The sequence below is a fragment of the Eucyclogobius newberryi genome, unplaced genomic scaffold (assembly GCF_026437365.1).
Source record: "Eucyclogobius newberryi isolate DKJ021-1_F unplaced genomic scaffold, fEucNew1.0.hap1 SCAF_1, whole genome shotgun sequence".
NCBI classification, from domain to species: Eukaryota; Metazoa; Chordata; class Actinopteri; order Gobiiformes; family Gobiidae; genus Eucyclogobius; species Eucyclogobius newberryi.
In genome coordinates, this window is record NW_027315723.1 from 22,746,593 (window position 1) to 22,764,226 (window position 17,634).

Below are 17,634 nucleotides of genomic sequence, written 5' to 3' on the forward strand. Positions count from 1 at the left end.
TGCAATTATTTTTTTCCGTTTGTGTTGAATTACGCATGGATTCATGTGACGTTTTCCTCTCCTTCCTCCTGCGTGTGTGTGAACACTGTGTGAACACGGTGAGGACAGTTCTGCCACATGAACGTTCTTGACCCTTCTACTTCCTCCTGTTGGAAACACAGGTGCCAATTCAAGCACTGCCTGGCAGAGCCGCCCTCGATAGTTTCTGTGCTAGTTCCTGAGATGTCCAGCCGCTGATTCACTGAAGAAAAAGTTTTACAATCGGCTACTTTGATATTAACACACAGTTTGTCTCTGCTGTACAATCTCCTTTGCTTATCAACAAGTTTTCTGAGTCAGTCAAATGTAAAACAGAAGCTCGTCCATCATTTTGGCTGGACTCCACTGTGAACGATCCACTGGGACTGTAGTCTATGACAGTCAGAGCAGCACCGGTTAAATGAACTGTGGTTTATAGAGGAGTAACGGTTCAGGAATCAAATTTAGGATTAGTTTTGATTCACAATTCAGGAATCCCGATTTGATTCATCACGATTCTGTCATGATTCTTAAAATATTGAAAATGTTCACAAAAAACTGCAAAATAATTAATTCTGTATTTCTATTATTGTTTGTTGTAAATAATATTTAAATGGGACAACTGTAGCCTAATTTAGTTTATGCCATTTGTTTTTATTTCATATTGGGCCTAATATAGAATATATAATACTTACATTTAGGCTTCATCTTCTTCATAGGTGAAAGGATTATCGGTAGCCAGATTTACTTCTTGTTGACTTTGTCCGTGCACTTGCCACAGTGCATGCGCTGTGTCCTACCTCTCACTCACTGCTCGCTTCTCTCACAAACTCAGAGGAAGTTTGAAGCATGGAGAATAATTTCTGACTGCGTGTCGTGCACGTTGTCGGGCACAAGCATGTTTGAGAAGAGATGGTAATTTGATGCTCCTATTTTTCTGCATGACATTTAGGGTTGTGTTCAAAATATCGATACGGCGATATATCATCACGGACTCCGTATCGATACTGAGTCACAGTATCGATATTTTTTTGTTTAAAAATTATGATTATTATTTTTATTTTTTTGTGCCACGTAAGCTTTAAACAAGGTGGAATAGTACTTTAGCTCTGCTGTTTGTGCTGCGCTCCTCTCGTCCGAGGAGCTGTGGACCTGATCAGAAGCTGATCTGAGCAGAAGATGCTGCTGCAGCATGTTCAGACCAGGCCAATTGTTTGGCAAGAAACATGCAATACTTTACTAGAATGTGTTCCATATATTTCTATTTGGATCAGTTGGTTGGATAAATGACGTTACAGGCTGCAAAATAGACAAAGTCTTTGCAGATCATACACAGCCAAAATATTCATATTTACACTGCCAAGTGACACAACCTCGTTTTTAACAATCAGATGCGTATTTTGGTCGCAGCGAATTACACTGATCCGAATGTGCAGCCGGAGCCGAGACGAGTGCTTAGGGACCGTCATCAAATGTGCAGCCGGAGCAGAGACGAGAGTACTTAGAGACCGTCATCAAGTAGAAAAACGAAAAATGGAATGGAACGTCAAATAGAGCGGTACAATTTGAATAACACATAAAATATGCCACAGCAACCTTTATTTTTCCATCAGAAGCTTTAATACCTTTTTTTGTGAGTGTAATGACAATTAATATGTAAATGAGACTCCTGCAAATAGTCATCTGATTGATGATGATATGGAAGAAAGTTGTAAATAAGGCCATCTGACTTTGTGTTAATTAATTTTTCAACAATTAATTTTATTTGCAAGTTTTATTTGAAGATTTTTTTTTTAAAAAAGTGTTTGAAATTTTATTTGTTAAGAGTTTTCTTTAATAGAATGTTTACAAATACATTTAAATAAATGATCGTGTTATATCAATGGAAAATATTGATTGTTAGTCACTTTCGTGTTTTGCTATGCAATTATGAAATTGCTATACAAATTTCCAAAAATTAACGGATTGTTTAGCAGCACCGCTATACAAGTGAAAATCCTTAATCTGAGCCCTGGGATGTGTATTGTAATGAGGGAATTGTATCGGAATATACAAGTATCGGAATATACAAGTATCGGGATACGTATCGCATCGCGAGGATACGTATCGCATCGCGAGGATACGTATCGCATCGCGAGGATACGGATACGTATCGCATCGCGAGGATACGGATACGTATCGCATCGCGAGGATACGGATACGTATCGCATCGCGAGGATACGGATACGTATCGCATCGCGAGGATACGGATACGTATCGCATCGCGAGGATACGGATACGTATCGCATCGCGAGGATACGGATACGTATCGCATCGCGAGGATACGGATACGTATCGCATCGCGAGGATACGGATACGTATCGCATCGCGAGGATACGGATACGTATCGCATCGCGAGGATACGGATACGTATCGCATCGCGAGGATACGGATACGTATCGCATCGCGAGGATACGTATACGTATCGCATCGCGAGGATACGTATACGTATCGCATCGCGAGGATACGTATACGTATCGCATCGCGAGGATACGTATACGTATCGCATCGCGAGGATACGTATACGTATCGCATCGCGAGGATACGTATACGTATCGCATCGCGAGGATACGTATACGTATCGCATCGCGAGGATACGTATACGTATCGCATCGCGAGGATACGTATACGTATCGCATCGCGAGGATACGTATACGTATCGCATCGCGAGGATACGTATACGTATCGCATCGCGAGGCTACGGATACGTATCGCATCGCGAGGCTACGGATACGTATCGCATCGCGAGGCTACGGATACGTATCGCATCGCGAGGATACGGATACGTATCGCATCGCGAGGATACGGATACGTATCGCATCGCGAGGATACGGATACGTATCGCATCGCGAGGATACGGATACGTATCGCATCGCGAGGATACGGATACGTATCGCATCGCGAGGATACGGATACGTATCGCATCGCGAGGATACGGATACGTATCGCATCGCGAGGATACGGATACGTATCGCATCGCGAGGATACGGATACGTATCGCATCGCGAGGATACGGATACGTATCGCATCGCGAGGATACGGATACGTATCGCATCGCGAGGATACGGATACGTATCGCATCGCGAGGATACGGATACGTATCGCATCGCGAGGATACGGATACGTATCGCATCGCGAGGATACGGATACGTATCGCATCGCGAGGATACGGATACGTATCGCATCGCGAGGATACGGATACGTATCGCATCGCGAGGATACGGATACGTATCGCATCGCGAGGATACGGATACGTATCGCATCGCGAGGATACGGATACGTATCGCATCGCGAGGATACGTATCGCATCGCGAGGATACGTATCGCATCGCGAGGATACGTATCGCATCGCGAGGATACGGATACGTATCGCATCGCGAGGATACGGATACGTATCGCATCGCGAGGATACGGATACGTATCGCATCGCGAGGATACGGATACGTATCGCATCGCGAGGATACGGATACGTATCGCATCGCGAGGATACGGATACGTATCGCATCGCGAGGATACGGATACGTATCGCATCGCGAGGATACGTATCGCATCGCGAGGATACGTATCGCATCGCGAGGATACGTATCGCATCGCGAGGATACGGATCGCATCGCGAGGATACGGATCGCATCGCGAGGATACGGATCGCATCGCGAGGATACGGATCGCATCGCGAGGATACGGATCGCATCGCGAGGATACGGATCGCATCGCGAGGATACGGATACGTATCGCATCGCGAGGATACGTATCGCATCGCGAGGATACGTATCGCATCGCGAGGATACGTATCGCATCGCGAGGATACGTATCGCATCGCGAGGGTCTTGGCAATACCCAGCCCTAATGACATTAGTGCGGAGATGCACAGCAGAGAGCGTTGTTTTAGTGTTGTTTTCCTACGTTTTAGTGTTGTTTTCCAGTGTGCATCTGTCAATTTCGCATTAAGACGGCTCAAGACATTTACTAATCGCGATGCATCATTAGACTCATAGTTTATTTCAACACCATATGTGTAAACTTCATCAGACCAACAAAATCAAGAGTTATGATTATCTCTTGAGTTGCCTATTTCCTTTTGGTGCATTATAATAAATAAAAAATAATGTGCAAATATGCAATTAATTTGGTCAGATTTGAAATTGCTTAATTTTTTTTATTAACGGCGCATTACTAAAATAGAATTTGTATTCTGAGAACTTTTTGTTCTTTTTACAGAGACCTATTGAAATGGTGTGAACGCATCAGTGTCAACTTCAACAGCACATCTGCAGCTACAGCTCAAAATGTCTTTCAAGAGGTTTGTGGAAAGGAGTTTTGGACTTGTGAATTTCAAAATATTCCCTTTCGCTGTCGCTGTTAACAGCTGTTTAACTTCTCCAGGCTCTTGATTGCTTCACATCTATGTTGTCTCGTTCCGAGAGTCGCCTGCAGATGGCTGAGATTATTGGCAGCAAACTAAACATTTCCAAAGAAAAGGTAACAAATAATAGTCACCTTTTAAACCCATACCCCATGGGAACAATGAAAAGCATATATGATTTGTTGTTTTGTCTCCAGGCCCAGCACTTCTGTGAGATGTACCAGCCTGCCTTGTCTCTGAGCGAGCTGGAGGCCACAGTGGGCAGAGTGGCTTTGGCTCGAAAACAGACTGAAGTTGTTCAGCTGAATGTGTAAGTGGGCCATCCGGCTGCACCACCTCCTTTTGACCTTACTTTACACCAAATATGCATTAGCCAGCCATGTGGCCTACACTCCCCTGTGGAAAATCACTCCACTGTGATCCTGAATAAACTGAGAATTGATTTTTAATGATACATTATGGAAAGTAAGCTTATCTAATGGTACTCACTACAGCACAACAAAAATATTCATATTGAACGTTTCCAAAACCAATGTGACTTTAGACAGGGACACACTAGAGGACAAACATGACCCCATCCTGGATCAACAGTTAAATGTACCATGACAACATGCGCCTATCTAAACTCCATCACATGAAACCGAAGGATGGCATTATTACTTTGAGAAGGCCTCAACTTTAGGCCAACCTATTAGATTTGTCTAATTGAGTGCTTACATTTTGACTTTCTTTTGCAGTAATCAGCAGACTTTTGCAGCCACACGGCCCTCGGCTGTGCTCCTGGAGCAGTTAGCGGTGTGTGTGGCAAAAGTAGAGCCTGTTTTATTGGTGGGAGAGACGGGCACCGGGAAAACATCCACAGTTCAGCATCTGGCCCAACTCACAGGTCAGACCACACAGAAGAGGATTCCTGATATTTTGTTTAGAACATGCTCTCAAAGTAACATTGTTCAACATCTTACTGTTTTTACTAAATAGGCCACAGGCTGCGAGTCATAAACATGAACCAGCAGAGTGATACTGCAGACCTGCTCGGAGGGTGAGCAATGCTCTTTATTATGCATAATTTCCTGTTTTTTATATGAAAAGACAGGTTTTTAAAATGAGTACTGGTGCCAGGACTGCACATTTATTTGAAATCCAATCAAAATCGCAATTTTTATGCGCAAATAAATTAAGTACCATAATTTGCTTCACAAACAACACATTATCCTGTTTTATTCTGCATAAAAACTGCCAACCCTGTAGTTCTGAAATACATGTGATTATTTTGTAGTTTGTCAGTTCAAAGGCCTATTTCAGTCATTTGGTCAAGTTTTCTGATGCCATTAAATGGGAATTTTAATCATATTGAATCATATGGGGATTCAATTGCAAATTGAATCAGAATTGCAATACTGGTCAGAAAAATCACAATTATATATGTTTCCCAAATCATGAAGCCCTAACTGATACCTTTCCCACTACTACACTTCTCAGAAATTTCAATATTGTATGTTTTCCCCAGGTATAAGCCTGTGGATCATAGGCAGATCCTGCTACCTTTGCGTGAGGTGTTTGAGGAACTCTTCTCTCAGACCTACTCCAGGAAGCAGAACTTGACGTTTCTGGGCCATGTGCAGACGTGCTATAGGGAGAAGCGATGGCCGGACCTCCTCCGCCTCATGGAGCATGTCTGCCACTCTGCGCTCACAATAGAACTGAGGGACAAAACAAATGGTAAGGATTTAACAAAATGGAGGTGGCTTTGTTGTCTTTAATGGCTGTTTAGTTTCAGATGTGCGGCAGCAGTGGGAAGCCATGTCCACCAAGCTCCAACACATTCAGGAGCAGATTCAGGCTTGTGAGACGGCCATGGTCTTTGCATTTGTCGAGGTAAACAATGGAAAGAATACTTGGCGAGTTTGTAGTGAGTCATTTATCCGGTACTATTAATGTATTACCTTTAAGTGTTCAGACAACTTGGAACAAAATGTTTTAAATGAAGAAAGAGAAGTGCTTGCTGGGAGAAAATCTGAATTGCGAGCTTGTCCTGTGTCTATAGGGAACGTTGGCTCAGGCTGTAAGAAAGGGCCACTGGATCCTTCTGGACGAGATCAACCTTGCGGCGGCTGAGACTCTGGAGTGTCTGAGCGGACTGTTGGAGAGCAGCACTGGATCACTGGTGCTGCTGGACCGAGGGGATGCAGGTGAGGAATATCACAGCAGGACTAAGATTGAGTTGTTTTGTTTAACATACCATTGCTCAGGGCTGTCCGGTCCCTGTATGACCGGAGCAGGAGCTGTGTTCGCATTGCCGGCAGTAAGTCAGACCTGTTCCCAGTGCATGTTGGACTCCGCCAGGGCTGCCCTGTGTCACCGGTTCTGTTCATAATTTTTATGGACAGAATTTCTAGGCGCAGTCAGGGGTCGGAGGGGGTCCGGTTTGGGGACCACAGGATCTCATCTCTGCTGTTTGCAGACGATGTTGTCCTGATGGCTCCATCAAACCCGGACCTGCAACATGCACTGGGACGGTTTGCAGCCGAGTGTGAAGCGGCTGGGATGAGAATCAGCACCTCCAAATCCGAGGCCATGGTTCTCGACCGGAAAAAGGTGGCTTGCCCTCTCCAGGTGGGTGGGGTGTCCTTGCCCCAAGTGGAGGAGTTCAAGTATCTCGGGGTCTTGTTCACGAGTGAGGGAAGGATGGAGCGTGAGATCGACAGGCGGATCGGTGCAGCGGCTGCAGTGATGCAGTCGCTGCATCGGACCGTTGTGGTAAAGAGGGAGCTGAGCCGAAAGGCAAAGCTCTCTATTTACCGGTCGGTCTACGTTCCTACCCTCACCTATGGTCATGAGCTTTGGGTAGTGACCGAAAGAACAAGATCGCGGATACAAGCGGTCGAAATGAGTTTCCTCCGCCGTGTGGCTGGGCGCTCCCTTAGAGATAAGGTGAGGAGGTCAGCCACACGGGGGGAGCTCGGAGTAGAGCCGCTGCTCCTCCACGTCGAGAGGAGCCAGCTGAGGTGGCTCGGGCATCTGTTCCGGATGCCTCCTGGGCGCCTCCCTCGGGAGGTGTTTCAGGCATGTCCCACCGGGAAGAGGCCCCGGGGAAGACCCAGGACACGCTGGAGAGACTATGTCTCTCGGCTGGCCTGGGAACGCCTCGGGATCCCCCCGGAGGAGTTAGAGGAAGTGTCTGGGGAGAGGGAAGTCTGGGAGTCCCTGCTCAGACTGCTGCCCCCGCGACCCGGCCCCGGATAAAGCGGCAGAAGATGGATGGATGGATGGATGGATGGATGGACCATTGTTTTTTTTATTATATTTACCTATATTTGTCAATGGCAGAGCCCTTGGTTCGCCATCCAGACTTCCGCTTGTTTGCCTGCATGAATCCAGCCACTGATGTCGGCAAAAGAAACCTGCCTCTTGGCCTCAGAAACAGGTGAATGGATTTGATGTGGATTTTGTTTGTTTGGAAAAATGTCCAAAAATGTAACTATAAATGATGTTTGCACAGATTCACTGAGCTGTTTGTCAATGAGCTGGAGAACGAGGCTGACCTCCGCATTTTAGTGTCCGACTACCTCAGATGTCTCAACCCAAACAGAAATATCATCAGTGGCATTATAAGGTAATGCTGTTGTGAACTCCTCCTCATGGAGTAAATATAGACTGCATAAGAGCCGCTTGGTGGCCGAGTGGATAGCACATGTGCGGTCCATGTGAGCATGTCAATATTCAATAGTTAAAATCTAGCTCCAACTATTTGCTGCATGTGCTTCTCAGTCTCATCCCCATTTCACATTATACTGTCTGATCTATTAAAGCATACAAGCCAAAAAATCATAATAAAAAAAAGAATATGGACTGCATAGAGAGCTTCTACAGTACTTGACATGCCTATTTTTTTCTCGAATGTAGTTTTTACCTGGCTGTGAGGAAGGAGGCCAGTGCTCACCTTGTGGACGGCACAGGCCACAGACCTCACTACAGTCTGCGGACTCTGTGCAGAGCTCTCAGATATGTGCGTGCTAACCCCTGCTACAACCTCCATCGTTCCCTTTATGAGGTACAACGCCCAACATTCACTACCTTTTCACATACCACCTGGTGGATTTACACAAGTCTCTCTGACCACAGGGATTCTGCCTGAGCTTCTTGACCCAACTGGACAGAAGTTCTCACCCTGTGGTGCAAAAACTGGTTTGTCAGCACATTCTGATGGGTAACACCAAGTGTCTCAAACAGGTACCACATTGCTCTTTTATTCTACTAAAATATATATTGAATAGGGGAATAGAATCGAATAAACTTAATTGTCCAATAAGGAAATATTGTCTTGGTAGTCTGTTTAACATTTACCACAACACTGAAGACAATAACAACATTTAAAAAAAAATAAAATCACTACAACTATGAAGATGCTCGAGTCACTTCTGGGCTGGGGATGGGCCAGCTCATGGCCTCGCCTCTATTGCCAGGAATATGCTTTCCTTACATTCTAAAAAGGCTTATCACACTGTTGCCACAGCCCATCCCTTGTCCTTCGGACCGCAGCTGTGTGGCGGTGGAGGGGTACTGGGTGTCTCAGGGGGACATGGATCCCACACAGGACCCGAGCTATATTCTCACTGCCTCCGTCAAACTCAACCTGCGAGACCTGGCCCGAGTAGTGTCTGCAGGGTAAGAACGTTGCATCTCTGCATTTATCAACATGTGCATCTAGTGTAGCTTAAACATATTTACTGATTCTTGTCAGGACTCACCCGGTGCTGATCCAGGGAGAGACATCTGTGGGAAAGACCAGTCTGATCCGCTGGCTCGCTACAGCCACCGGAAATAAGTGTGTGAGGATCAACAACCACGAGCACACGGACATCCAGGAGTACATCGGCTGTTACTCCTCCGACCAGAGGGGCAAGCTGGTCTTCAAAGAGGGTATGTCGCGCATAAACGATTAAAATATCTGTGTTTCTATTGAAAACATCAGTCCTGTCATACAACTGTGTTGGAACAGTATCCAGGTTACTTCGTAACGCCTTACTGTAATCAATTAATTACATTTCTAGTAACACAGTAATCTAATGCGTTATAATGAAACATTTAATAATTATATTATAGTTTGCAGCCCTAGTAACTATGTAAATTTTTCCGACCAAACAAAATGTTTTTATGTCTGTGTAATCCCTCATTCGTCCAGGCGTGTTCCCTAGTAGAAAAAGCTTCAGTTGTAGTCATCTGGACTCAGTTTGAAAAAATAGACGTTTCGACTCTCATCCAAGAGTCATTGTCAAAAGAATTTAGATCGAGAACTCCGATATTAATACTGTTCTGTGGTAAGACCAAAACTATGGCTCCGCTATGTCGATGATACTTTTGTAACAATTAAGAATCAAGAGCTGGAAACCTTCTCTGATCACATCAATGCTGTGGACCCACATATCAGGTTTACAAGAGAAGACGCTAAGGAGAACCGCTTGGCCTTTCTTGATTGTTCCACGATCAGAGGAGAGGACGGGAAACTCCAAATAGAAGTATATAGGAAACCTACACACACGGACCAGTATCTGCTCTTTGGTTCCAACCACCCACTACAGCACAAGCTGGGTGTGATCAGAACCTTACAACACAGAGCTCAAGGTGTGCCCACCAGCTCAGAGGGCAAGAAGAAAGAGGAAAAACATGTCCGTAATGCCCTCTCAGCCTGTGGTTACCCCGCTTGGGCTCTCAACAGAGTGAAGAGAACCAAGAAGCAGGACAAAAGGGAAACTGAACAGAGAAGGAAGGGTGTTTCTATCCCTTATGTGTCTGGCCTGTTGGAAAAACTGCAGAGAATTTTTAGACAACACGAAGTCCCTGTTTATTTTAAACCAGGAAACACTTTAAGACAAAAACTGGTTCATCCTAAGGACAAGTTGCCGACTCAAAAACAGAGCAATGTAGTTTATTCGATCCAATGCAGTGAAGAAAGCTGTAAAGAACGGTACATAGGTGAGACAAAACAGCCTCTACACAAGAGGCTCTATCAGCACAGAAGAAATACAAGTTCAGGACCTCAGAGTGCCGTGCATCTCCATCTTGAAGCCTCTAATCACTCGTTTGAAGACGGCGAGGTGAAGGTTTTAAGCAGGGAGAAAAGATGGTTTGAAAGAGGAGTCAAGGAAGCTATTTTTGTTAAAAAAGAAAGACCTTCTTTAAACAGAAATGGGGGGCTAAGGTTTAATCTTCCTGTTATTTATAATGGGTTACTGAACCCCTGGAAAGGTAGAGGACCAGGACATTTAGATGCTAATCAGGTACTCAGGGTGGTTGAGCCAGGGTCTCACAAAGACAAAGAGGATTCTAATAGCCCATTAAAGGTCTGAATAGGCAAGCTCGGTAGATACAAGGGGGAAGTTTCTGTTGAAACAAACAACTCTTTCTACTTCAGGAAGGCTCCTCCCAATGGGTGGGTCTTACCACAGAACAGTATTAATATCGGAGTTCTCGATCTAAATTCTTTTATTCACAATGACTCTTGGATGTGAGTCGAAACGTCTATTTTTTCAAACTGAGTCCAGATGACTACAACTGAAAATGTTTTTATCTATATAAATCTGTTATAATACAGTAAAACATCTTGATGATATCTCCTTTCAGTGCCAGGCACAGACCAGCTATGAATCTAATCTGCCTCTGCTGTGAGAGATAGAGATGTTTCTGAGTAGGAATGTCACGATATCAAATTTTTATAGTTGCGATTATTTAAGAGGAAATATTGTAATAAATAATCACAATTATTGGCAAAAAGATGGAAATGTGGACGTTGTATTTTTTATGTTTCAACTTGTAACCCATTTTAGCTCTTTTAAGCATTTTATTACAGTTAATAGTGGGATAGGCTCCATGGTAACGCTCAGGGGCGGGGCTTGAGACTTTGAGGAAGTCACTTTTCTTTGGTTCCAAAACCCCATGAATGATATCATTGCCATAAATATTTGTGTAATTGAAAAAAAAAAACGCCTAAGAATAAAGAGCAACATGTTTTACCACAGATATGTTCAAAAGGAGAGAACTATGCGAGTGTCGGAAACATTACAGATATTCATTCAAATAATTTATGTTCAGTTTCAAATTTACAAAGAAGGTAACTTTTTCCATTAAAAAAAAAAGAGTCAGATTTGAGAAAGTGTCTATTCTAATAAATAAGGAATTTCTCAAATAAGGAGTTTTCATCATCTTGCCGTGTTACAAATGCCCCTCTTAACTTGTATGCAGGTGTGCTAATTGATGCCATGAGGAAAGGATACTGGGTCATCCTAGATGAGCTGAATTTGGCCCCCACAGATGTTCTGGAAGCTCTGAACAGACTCCTGGACGACAACAGGGAACTGTTTGTGGCAGAGACACAAGAAGTTGTCAAGGCCCACCCCAGATTCATGCTGTTTGCAACTCAGAACCCACCTGGAGTGTACGGTGGGAGGAAGGTAATATCTGCCACATGTATTCTCTACAATACACTGCCATTCCATGAGGAATAGAAAATTAAAGGATAATCTATCATTTCCTTATTGTATGTCGGCCTCCAATTCTGTAAATAGATGTTGTAGGCAAGGCACGGCAAGTTTATTTGTAGAGCACATTTCATACACAAGTCAATTCAAAGTGCTTCACACAGCAGGAAAAATGCATTAAAATCACAAAGAAATTACAGAAACAGAAATATAATAAAATTAACTAATTAAGAAAATAAAAAACACCCAGCTACAAAGGGTAACGTGTTTTCGGAGTCCAACTCCTTTTTAAATCAGTCCAACTGATTGTACATACTTTTGTATGCTCTGTACTAGACATACAACACAAGCAGCTGGGTTAAGGATTGCATACGTTTGTCATGGTCATTGTTTAAAGAATCTTTCTGTGATTAAAAAAAATTATGTTGGGGAAAACTGGGAGTAATCTAAAACCATGTGCTCTGATTTTAAACCCAGGTGTTGTCCAGGGCTTTCAGAAACCGTTTTGTTGAGCTACACTTTGATGAACTGCCTAGTGCAGAGCTGGAGACTATCCTCCACAAGCGCTGCAGTCTGCCTCCATCGTACTGCTGCAAGCTGGTCAAAGTCATGCTCGAACTGCAGGTAATGCTTTGGCCTCTGTTAAAGTATGTTTTTTAAAGGACATGTTTGAGTGAGCGTGTTTAATGAAACCCAAATGACAACATAAGAATCAAAAGGTTTTTGCCATTGTCATTGAACACAGTTCACAAACACAGGAACTTGGTATCGGCTTTAGGTGCAACATAAGACAATGAATAATGAAATAATAATAATAGCAACGTCTATAGCATAGGTGTCAAACTCTGGCCCTCGGGCCAAATCTGGCCCGCCAGACGTTTTAATCTGGCCCGCCGAACATTTCAAATTTATATTTAAAAAATAAATCGATTCATAGAACCGTAATTACATTCTTAACCGTTTTTATCGCTAAAACTACGCGTCCCACAATGCCGCCGGTCTTGAAGTTTATTTTGTTATAAAGTAAAATGTTTATCTCTGTGTAGAACTGTAGATCAACTCTGAAGTTGTAATGCACATAAACTGAAGCACAGTATTTCTGTATATACACAGATATTTACACAAAAATGTACAAATGGTCAGAAATAGTGCAGAAAGTGAGAAGTGCATGAATAGTACTGGTTGAATAATTGTTAAAGTTACATTAGCATGTTTGAGGAAAGTTAGCATTTGCTTTTTGTTGTTTTTTTATTGAGATGTCAAAGTAAAAGTACTCAATAGCTTGTTTAAAGGTCAATAATATTACAAATAATGCATAAGGCCAACATGGTGTTAATTTGGTGTCATCTTAGTCTTCCCGCAGAGGCTCCTCTGTGTTTGCGGGGAAACACGGCTTCATCACCCTGAGAGACCTGTTCCGCTGGGCTGACCGTTACAGACTGGAGGAGCAGAGCCAAGCCTCTCAGGACTGGCTCCAGCAACTGGCTGATAATGGTACAAAGTTAATGCTGAGTTTTATAAGATGGCTTTTTTGGCTTTAGGAGTTTTTTCACTTTTTTCTATCCAACTGTTTACAAACTAAGGAAATGTCTGTTCTATGGTGAAAAAGTTTATAAAAGAGTAATTATCTTGAAATACTTTATAGAAGCAAGTACCATGGTATACTTTAATTAAATCCAAGCAGTCTAGTTTGGACCACTATTTTAGGAAAACCTGGGGACCCACTATGCAGCCTGGTTTGTGTCCTGACTCCAAGGTATCAATGCTGTACTTGATGTACATAATCCCAAAGCACTTGTTTGATGCCTAAATACATTTTATTTGAACATCTGTCACTGTGTTTATTTATTTGCCCATGAGTTAGTCACGCATGATTGTTTGCTCTCCACAGGGTACATGCTACTGGCGGGACGTGTACGCAAGCCTGAAGAAGAGACCACCATCCGGTCCATCCTCGAGAAGCACTTTAAACGGCGCATTCAGCCAGAGAGTCTATATTCTCACGAACAGCTCACCTCTCAGTTTAGTAAGTGGCTTTTGGCCCTACTGCACTTGGTGTACAAAATTCAGAACTGATTGGTCTGATTTGATCTTTGGCCTTGTTTAGGTGAATTAGTAGACTCCATAGGAGAAGTTCCAGAGGAGTTCCGCCATGTTGTGTGGACACAAAGCATGAGGAGACTAGCAGTGTTAGTGGGACGAGCGCTTCACTTTGGAGAGTCTGTGCTGTTAGTTGGAGACACCGGGTAAAATTTCATTTAAATCAACTTTTAAATGGATGTTAATTGTACCTGAACATTTGAAATGTATTTTCCTCCAGGTGTGGAAAGACTACAATCTGCCAGCTCTTTGCCACTTTGTCTGATTTGAAATTCTTCTCTGTAAACTGCCATATGCACATGGAGACTTCAGACTTCCTGGGAGGACTGCGGCCTGTTCGACACTCAAACGAGGTGCTGACATACCGCCCTATTGATTACTTTCACATGATGTCATCAGCATTAGCTAACTGGAGGCACCTTTTTGTTGAAAATCACTCGTATTTATCACAAGTTCCTGAAAAGTTTTTTTTTTTTTTTTTTTTTTTTTTTAAATCAATGTTGTATTTTTTTCTGAAATTGCCCGACTGTATCAGGTAACTGGTGTTTCCATGGTAACTGTTGTATCACCATGTCGACTGTGCCATCCCCATAGACATACCTGTAGTCCCCCCCACTGTTATGACTCTGTTATGTATCAATTGTCAATTAACTGGAAGGGCTTTTCTACTTGAGATTGTACTGTATTAACCAGGGGCCAATGGAAGCATTAACATTATGTGCCATTTGTTTTTTTGTGTGTGCAGACCGAAGAAGAGGATGGCCGCCTCTTTGAGTGGCATGATGGGCCCCTTGTTTTGGCACTGAAAGAAGGTGGCGTCTTTCTGATGGACGAGATTTCTCTGGCCGACGACTCTGTCCTGGAGAGACTCAACAGGTACACATACAGTTACATCGGACACACAATATACCGTAACACAGGCTAATGATTGTTCACTCAAATAATTTCAACTACCTTTTAACTTGTAGTGTCCTTGAGACTGAGAAGACCCTGGTGCTGGCGGAGAAAGGCAGTGGGGACAATGACAATGTGGAGCTTCTACATGCTGCACCAAATTTCCGGTTGGTGGCCACCATGAATCCAGGGGGAGACTTTGGGAAAAAAGAGGTAGAGAATTCTAAAAAAAATAACACTTGTATATAAATTCAGCTTTAGTTGGTTTTCCTGTATGTAGATATTCAGGTGTATGCTGATAATGTGGCAATAAAGAGTATTGTATTTATTAAATGCTAATGGTTTTTACTACCATACCATACCACAGCCATTCTATCCCATCATGTGGTGTTTTTGCAGTGGATCAGTTGTAGACGTTGACAACATAAAGCACCTTTATGATTTACAAATTTGCGTTCATGTTTTGTACAGCTGTCTCCTGCTCTAAGGAATCGTTTCACCGAGATCTGGTGTCCACAAAACAACAGCCGCAGTGATCTGCTTCAAATCATCCATCACAACCTTCACCCGGCCATAGCACTGGAGGGTAACTGTCCAACAACCAAGCATCCAAAATACTTTCATGCCTAAAACTAAAGCTAAAACTTTTATCTTAGAGGGGGACGTTGCGGAGTTGATGCTGGACTTTATCAAGTGGCTGACCCAACAGGACTTTGGTCGCCGCTGTATCCTAAGTGTCAGAGACGTACTGTCCTGGGTCGCTTTCCTGAATGTGGCGTGTGGACAAAAGAACGGCGGGACCCTAGACACAGCTCAGCAGGGAAGAGAGCTAAAACTGAACACCGTCACAGCCTTCATCCATGCTGCCTGTCTCGTCTACATCGATGGCCTCGGCTCAGGTACCATGAAGCTCGCCTACTGGTTCATTTCGTCTGCCTTATTAAATTACATGTACTGTTGGTAAATTTACTTTTTATTGCAGGGACCACTGTGTCGAGTGCGGGCAATGCTCTTATGGCCCGCAGACTGTGCTTGGGCTTCCTTCAGCAACGTCTGGGTCACATGATCAAAGGTGACCAGGAAGTGATGGAGGCTTTGAGGGTGTATGACACGAGCCTGCCCCGTGAGCCACAGTGGGGGGACAACGTTTTTGGCATCCACCCATTTTACATTGAACTAGGTTTGTACAAAATATTTCACTGATGAATATAATGGCAAACAAAATCTAAAAAGAGATGCATATGGAGGGCTTCTTTTGAAGAGAAAACGCATAGTCGTTGCATGATTGGAAATTATTGAATTAGAGATTTCTTATTTAAATTTTATGGCAAAGTAACCCAAACCATCAACCACAAAGGCCATTATAAGGGTATATCTCCCTGTGTATCTTTGGACAGGTCCTCAGAGCAACAGCTGCAGCCTAACAGACTACACCATTGGAGCTGGTACCACCGCGGTCAATGCTCAGAGACTTTTACGTGCACTCAAACTGCAAAGGCCGGTGCTGCTGGAGGGCTCCCCTGGAGTTGGCAAAACAAGCCTGGTGGCTGCACTAGCTAAAGCATCTGGAAACAAACTGGTTCGAATCAACTTGTCAGAGCAAACGGTCTGCAATTTTTAGAATCATTTCTTATTTTAAAAATCATGAAACTTAAATTGTTTGTATAAAACTCTTATGTATTTTTCTGTTTCTTAAAGGATGTGACAGATTTGTTTGGAACTGATCTGCCTGTGGAGGGAGGTCGAGGGGGTGAGTTTGCTTGGCGGGATGGTCCCCTTTTGTCAGCACTGAAGAAGGGTCACTGGATTGTCCTGGATGAGGTGAAAATAAATCACATTTGGTTAAGAAGTCTCTTTCTGAATATTTCTTAGGTTACCAAAATAGTAAATATTGCAGTGCTAATGTTATAATGGTCATCTACTCTCAACATAAGTTGCAGACACTATTTTCTGTCTTATAAAACCATGTCTTGTTTCTTTTGTCTATAGCTGAACTTGGCTTCTCAGTCGGTGCTCGAAGGTCTAAATGCCTGCTTTGACCACAGAGCAGAGATCTATATCCCTGAATTGGCCATGAGCTTCCGGGTTCAGCACCACCAAACCAAGATCTTTGGCTGTCAGAACCCATTCACTCAGGGAGGCGGCCGCAAAGGACTTCCCAAGTCCTTTCTCAATCGATTCACACAGGTTTGTGTTGTACTGAAACCTGAAAACCTGATATAATCGCATACTTCGATTGTTTTCACTGAGTACGTGCTTTTATATTTGCAGGTGTTTGTGGACCAGCTGACCAGCAAAGATATGGAGTTTATTTCCAGTTCGATTTTCCCAAACATTGATAAGGACATGATTGTAAAGATGGTTGAATTCAGTAACAGGGTCAGTATGACCTACAATCGTGTTGTGGTTTATTGTACGTATCGAGTTTTAATTAATCTATTGTTTTTTCCCTCCCGGTTCAGCTGGTGCAGGAGGTTTGTGTGGAGAGGCACTGGGGGCACAAAGGCAGTCCCTGGGAGTTCAACCTGCGGGACATGTTCCGCTGGTGCCAGCTCATGGAGAATGACCAGTCTCCTGGTTTCTTTAATCCAGGGCAGCACGTGTCACTGGTATATGCTGATCGAATGAGGACAGAGGCTGATAAGGCTCAGGTAACTCTATTATGTGTGATAAATATAGTGTCAAACTACTATAAAAAACGTTTTACTATTTTCACTACTATTAGTCACTACTTGTGTGACTATA

General features: G+C 43.4%; 1 protein-coding gene across 1 annotated transcript in view; it reads left to right on the plus strand.

Annotated features, from left to right (window-relative positions):
- The window catches only part of mdn1 (midasin AAA ATPase 1), a 52,851-nt gene that overhangs the window by 4,879 nt on the left and 30,338 nt on the right, over positions 1-17,634 (plus strand). Inside the window, exons 11-40 of the mRNA XM_072440308.1 lie at positions 4,276-4,357; positions 4,441-4,536; positions 4,618-4,730; positions 5,158-5,306; positions 5,399-5,459; positions 5,928-6,139; positions 6,198-6,295; positions 6,465-6,609; positions 7,748-7,844; positions 7,920-8,033; positions 8,324-8,471; positions 8,543-8,650; positions 8,934-9,085; positions 9,162-9,340; positions 11,660-11,868; positions 12,373-12,519; positions 13,248-13,389; positions 13,787-13,921; positions 14,003-14,141; positions 14,216-14,348; positions 14,741-14,871; positions 14,964-15,102; positions 15,361-15,475; positions 15,546-15,788; positions 15,872-16,069; positions 16,287-16,495; positions 16,588-16,710; positions 16,879-17,076; positions 17,161-17,268; positions 17,352-17,540. Coding sequence (XP_072296409.1) covers positions 4,276-4,357; positions 4,441-4,536; positions 4,618-4,730; positions 5,158-5,306; positions 5,399-5,459; positions 5,928-6,139; positions 6,198-6,295; positions 6,465-6,609; positions 7,748-7,844; positions 7,920-8,033; positions 8,324-8,471; positions 8,543-8,650; positions 8,934-9,085; positions 9,162-9,340; positions 11,660-11,868; positions 12,373-12,519; positions 13,248-13,389; positions 13,787-13,921; positions 14,003-14,141; positions 14,216-14,348; positions 14,741-14,871; positions 14,964-15,102; positions 15,361-15,475; positions 15,546-15,788; positions 15,872-16,069; positions 16,287-16,495; positions 16,588-16,710; positions 16,879-17,076; positions 17,161-17,268; positions 17,352-17,540 — 4,312 coding nt within the window. The remainder of the gene's footprint in view (positions 1-4,275; positions 4,358-4,440; positions 4,537-4,617; positions 4,731-5,157; positions 5,307-5,398; positions 5,460-5,927; positions 6,140-6,197; positions 6,296-6,464; positions 6,610-7,747; positions 7,845-7,919; positions 8,034-8,323; positions 8,472-8,542; positions 8,651-8,933; positions 9,086-9,161; positions 9,341-11,659; positions 11,869-12,372; positions 12,520-13,247; positions 13,390-13,786; positions 13,922-14,002; positions 14,142-14,215; positions 14,349-14,740; positions 14,872-14,963; positions 15,103-15,360; positions 15,476-15,545; positions 15,789-15,871; positions 16,070-16,286; positions 16,496-16,587; positions 16,711-16,878; positions 17,077-17,160; positions 17,269-17,351; positions 17,541-17,634) is intronic.